This window comes from Procambarus clarkii, chromosome 41 (assembly GCF_040958095.1).
Source record: "Procambarus clarkii isolate CNS0578487 chromosome 41, FALCON_Pclarkii_2.0, whole genome shotgun sequence".
Lineage (NCBI taxonomy): Eukaryota > Metazoa > Arthropoda > Malacostraca > Decapoda > Cambaridae > Procambarus > Procambarus clarkii.
The window spans coordinates 25,840,404-25,845,668 of record NC_091190.1 but is presented as its reverse complement, the minus strand read 5'-3'; the positions used below and the strand labels follow the sequence as shown (position 1 = coordinate 25,845,668).

The 5,265-nt window shown below is 44.4% G+C and overlaps 1 protein-coding gene across 1 annotated transcript; it reads left to right on the top strand.

Moving 5' to 3' along the window:
• Positions 1-1,332: 1,332 nt before the first annotated feature.
• LOC123761162 (pro-resilin-like) lies at positions 1,333-2,172 on the top strand (the record flags this gene model as incomplete). Its single annotated transcript, XM_045747106.2, has 3 exons — positions 1,333-1,422; positions 1,788-1,925; positions 2,032-2,172. Coding segments are annotated over 3 exons (369 nt in total), but the record flags the coding sequence as incomplete, so codon positions are not given.
• Positions 2,173-5,265: the final 3,093 nt, after the last annotated feature.

Genomic DNA, 5,265 nt, shown 5'->3' with positions numbered 1-5,265 from the left:
TTAGGATGACTAGAACAGGTTAGGATAGGGTAGGATGGAATATGATAAGTTAGGTTAGGATAGGTCAAGTCAGGTTTAGTTAGGATAGGTCAGGATTAGGTAGGATAGGTCAGGTTATGTAAGGATAGCATAGGATGAGTTAGGTTAGGACAGGTCGAGTTAAACTGCGGTAGATCAGATTAGGATCAATTAGCTTAGTTTAGGATAGGATAGGTCAGGTTAGGTTAGTCCAGTTTAGATTCAGGTCAGGGCAGAAGAAGCTGTCTGGATCAACCCAGGCATGGTTGGGTTAGGCAAGGTATGTGTAAACGAGTATAGCGGTGACGAAGATGGGGTACATACGCCAAGGGAGGTCCCTTTCACCAGCAGGAGAGGGGGATGGTGATAGCCAGACTGCGCTATATAAGGGAAGCGCCTACCATCTCCGTTACCACTCTCTCAACCATCTTCTCACCTCCCACACACGCACACCAGCTCACAATGATGAAGGTACTGCAAGGCTCAAACTGAAATCTTGTCATTTCTCAGTGTGATATTTTTTTTTCTCAACACCGGGGAGCCGGTCGGCCGAGCGGACAGCACGCTGGACTTGATCCTGTGGTCCTGGGTTCGATCCCAGGCGCCGGCGAGAAACATTGGGCAAAAGTTTCTTTCACCCCTGAATGCCCCTGTTACCTAGCAGTAAATAGGTACCTGGGAGTTAGTCAGCTGTCACGGGCTGCTTCCTGGGGGTGGAGGCCTGGTCGAGGACCGGGCCGCGGGGACACTAAAAAGCCCCGAAATCATCTCAAGATAACCATAATGGTTCTGTGTGGTTCAGTGGGCTACGTCCTCGGTTCGCAACCAAGGAACCCTGGCTTCAATCCTAGAAACGGTTGGGTAACGTGTCATTTCTTCTGATGCCTTTGTTCATCTAGCTGTGAAACAGGCACCCGAGAGTTAAGTAACTGTTGTGGGTTGCATCTATTTACAGGTCAGTAGATGGCCTTAGGGGGGGACTCAATAGGCCTAAATACAGGCTTGGATTGTCAAATGAGAGAAATTACGAAAATTATTTATGTAAAATTACTTATCATTTAACTTATCAACTTAAAATAAGTGCCTTAATATATAAGCCAAAGTGCTTAATGAGGCACGTCTCTATATTACACACAATAACGTATTTAAACCAGCGTTCGAAACGCGCAATTTGCTAACTAGTCAGATTAAACGTTAATATTACGGGGATTATAAATTCATAAAAGCATGGTAATTTTGACGCTGTGGTCGGTAGCGTCAAAGTTGCGGTGCGCAGTAAGTGTAAGAACAGGTTAATGTTACACATTTACCTTTCAACAGGTGGCAGCCCTGGTGGTGGCGGTGACCGCAAGCCTGGCTCTGGGCCTCCCTACAGACCCATACGGCCAGCCAGTTTATAAGTCGGTAAGTTACGTCAACATCTTTCAAGTTATAAAATACCATATAATAACGTCATTTATATGAAAATTATTATCAATATAATTAAAATTAACAACGTGAGAACTAAGGAACCTGCAGGCCTATTGGCCCAAAAGTGTCGCAGCTTCTATTTACATCCATCCAAACTTGTTCATATATATGTCTAACCTACGCTTGAAACAATCAAGGGATCCCACGTCTATTATGTTTCCCGGTAATTGTTCCATAAATACACAAAACTGTTTTCAAACCAGTATATACCCAGGTCTTTCCTAAATCTAAGCTTATCCTATTTATGTCCTTTGTTTACTGTTCTATTTCGTAAGTTTCTGTATCATGGATGCTTGCAGGAACCCATCCCATACAACTACGCCTACGGTGTCAAGGACGACTACGCTGGCACTGACTTCGGCCACAACGAGAACTCCGACGGGTCCACGGCGAAGGGCTCATACAATGTTGCTCTCCCTGACGGCCGCATACAAACAGTAAGTTGTATTAATATGTTTAACTTTAACCAAATTGTAAAATAACATACATCATAAATTATCATAACTGGACATAATTGTAACTTTCTGTTCTCTGTTCCACCAGGTGAACTACGTGGCTGACCACTACAACGGGTACCAGGCCCAGGTGAGCTACAAGGGCGAGGCCCAGTACCCACACCAGTACGGTCCAGCTGTCACCTTCAAGCCCCAGTACCAGCCCTCATACCAACCCTCATATCCATAGGTGTCAAAGACTGATTTCTTTTAGCCAACTTTGTGAGCTAATTCTTATGTGTAAATATGACAATTAAATGTGATATCTAACGATTTATTTTATTTGCCAAACCGTGACAAATACTCGAATAATAGAGCACTAGAGAGAGAGAGAGAGAGAGAGAGAATAATGGTACAACTTAACTTCCGAAAACATCCAGTATAAGACATAATAATTACATTTAACAAAACCACATTATTAGTATACGCTTTATCTTACTAACAAGAACAATCAGTACGAATATTCACTACACACTGACTGATTCAGTACTGGCTTGGAGCAAATATAACGTCATAAAGAGGCCAGTCAGGCAACGGAACAGCGCAAAAGTGGCAGTTCATGGATCACATTTTCAGCACCATGGCTTCATTTGTGAGTCCCAGAGTGTGCGTGTATGTTACCACCTACATGTATTTGTAAGGTAAAGTGTTAGCTCTGGGGGCTCAGCTATAGAAGCTGGTTGTCTAAGGCAGTGATCCAAAGCTCTCTATATTTGCCTCTGTAATTGTTTATTGAATTATCTTGTATGTCTTCCTCTAACTACCTTTACACTAAAGTTCTTTTTTTACACTAATGTTCGTCTTTGCACTACTAACTCTTATGCGCTTCTTATATCCTCAAACGGAACGTGTCATTATAGTAACTACTATATATCAATTACCCAAAGTATCTGAATTTACCTGAGAGCAACTAGCACTCTAGTGGCCTTGACGAGGACTGGAAGCCGGCGGCTTGTCCTATGTATTCCTCATTTGTCCTGATGCTGTTTTCATGCTGGAATTTAAGGTTCTGTAGAGTTTAGACATTAACGGCTTCGGTGGGTAGGCGGTTCCATGGGTTTATAACCCTGTGTGTGAAAAGCATCTCCTGTTTTCAGTTCTACATTGTGGCTTGTTGAGCTTGAAACCGTTGCTTCATGTGTTACCGCTGACCTTTTGAAGAAGCTGTCTGGATCAACATCCTTCAAATTGTTCAGTCTTTTAAGTTTCCAAGAGATCAGCCCTGTCATGTCTGGTTTGCAGTGTTGTCAGTCCTGCGGCCCTCGACCGTTCCTGGTATGAGAACTGACTTAGTTATGGAATGATGCAGATGATGAGTCACAATAACGTGCCTGAAGAATAACTGTCTCTTCCACTCTTCTCTCACACGACTTGATCATTTTTCTTTTTTTTTTACAGGGATATTTCTGCGCAGGCTGTAAGCCTATGGCTGACCCATTGTGACTTGTTTCTTGTTTCTGTTTTACTTACGCGGAGTATGAGTATTTATGACACTTATGTTCCCTTCAGTAACATTATGCCTCAGGTGTTTAACAACTTCTGCTCTGTAGAATCTTAGTTGAACTCTTATTGGGTTTGTAACTGTGCTCTGTGTTAGATAATGTTCCAGTGGTCTGTCGGGCATGTCTCCACAGTGCTGACATTCCAACCTGATAATGGTCCAGGAAGAACCGAAACGTCGTCGCTTCATTTTCTAATGAAATTTGGTCATTATGAAATTATTTGTGTTATCCGGTGTTGAACTTTCTCTAAAGAAGCTATTTCTTTCTGAAGATGAGTTCTCCATGCTTGGATACAATAATCCTATCCCAGCTCACAATGGTGAAGGTACTGCAAGGCTCCAACTGAAATCTTGTCATTTCTCAGTGAGATATTTTTTTCTCAACACTATAATGGTTCTGTGTGGTTCAGTGGTCTATCATCTGCAAATTTGATGATGATATTCTCACCCAATGACTTGGATGAAAATTCTCATCTATTTACTATTCATCCAAGGTGAACAGTAAAGCTCTCATCCAATTCTCACCCAATGACTTGGATGAGAATATTGTAATATTTTTATTCATCTCATACGTCTGAGGGCACACCAGGAGCCCACCAAGACCCACCAACTCCCGGCACCTCTCGGCCAAGCCGCCGCCGGACATCCTCACCCCGCCCGGAGAACCAGCCAGAAAACGTTCAAAATCTATCAACAATCCCGTGACCCCAAGACGATATATGCGCCAGGCGTCGTAACAATCCGGACCGGTGAATAGGGACGCCAAACGGCAGCATCACATCCAAAATCGCGAAACAGAACGTGATCCGGCGGCTCCCAGGTGGTGTCCAGACGTCCGCTCGTCGTCAAGGTTAAACCAGGAGTCGCAGGTAAGGCCAAATTGTAATTAAATTTTGTCAGTAAAGATGTTAATAATAATAACGAGAGGTGGGTGTTGGTCCCTTGTCTGGACACTTTTGTTTACATCAAGTCAGCTGGTCGTTTGCCTCGCTGCTTGATGGTGTGTTTTTCACATAGTTGTATTCACCTAGTTGTGCTCTGCTCTTTCGGCCCGTCTCTCAACTGTCAATCAATTATCAACTGTTACTAACTACTATTTTTTTTCTCCACACACACACACACACACGCACGCAGGAAGTAGCCCGTAGCAGCTGTCTAACTCCCAGGTACCTATTTACTGCTAGGTAACAGGAGCATCAGGGTTAAGGAAACTTTGCCCATCTGTCTCCGCCAGGTGCGGGGATCGAACCCCGGTCCCTAGGTCCGCGAGTCTAGAGCGCTGTCCACTCAACCACCCAGCCCCCTTACTCAGCCACCCAGCCCCTTGTGTGTGTGTGTGTGTGTGTGTGCGTGTGTGTGTGTGTATTTTGGGGAGCGGATATCGCTCAACAAACTTAACGTTCTAGAATTGTACTTATTCTAACTGCATTAATGGTATGTTTACTAGGCATCTTTAACGTTGTTGCCAAACCTTCTCCATCCCGCTTTTGTTCGAAATGTTTCAAGATTGATCTCAGTCAAGTATTAATTTTAAATACAGGATAGTGCAGTCTACTCCGGCACGAACAATATTGCATATTTGATTCGATGTTTGTTTATAAGCCTTGGGGGTGTTGGGGGTGTTGGGGGGTGTTGGGGGTGTTGGGGGTGTTGGGGGGTGTTGGGGGTGTTGGGGGGTGTTGGGGGGTGTTGGGGGTGTGGGGGGTGTTGGGGTGTTGGGGGTGTTGGGGGTGTTGGGGGTGTTGGGGGGTGTTGGGGGTGTTGGGGGGTGTTGGGGGGTGT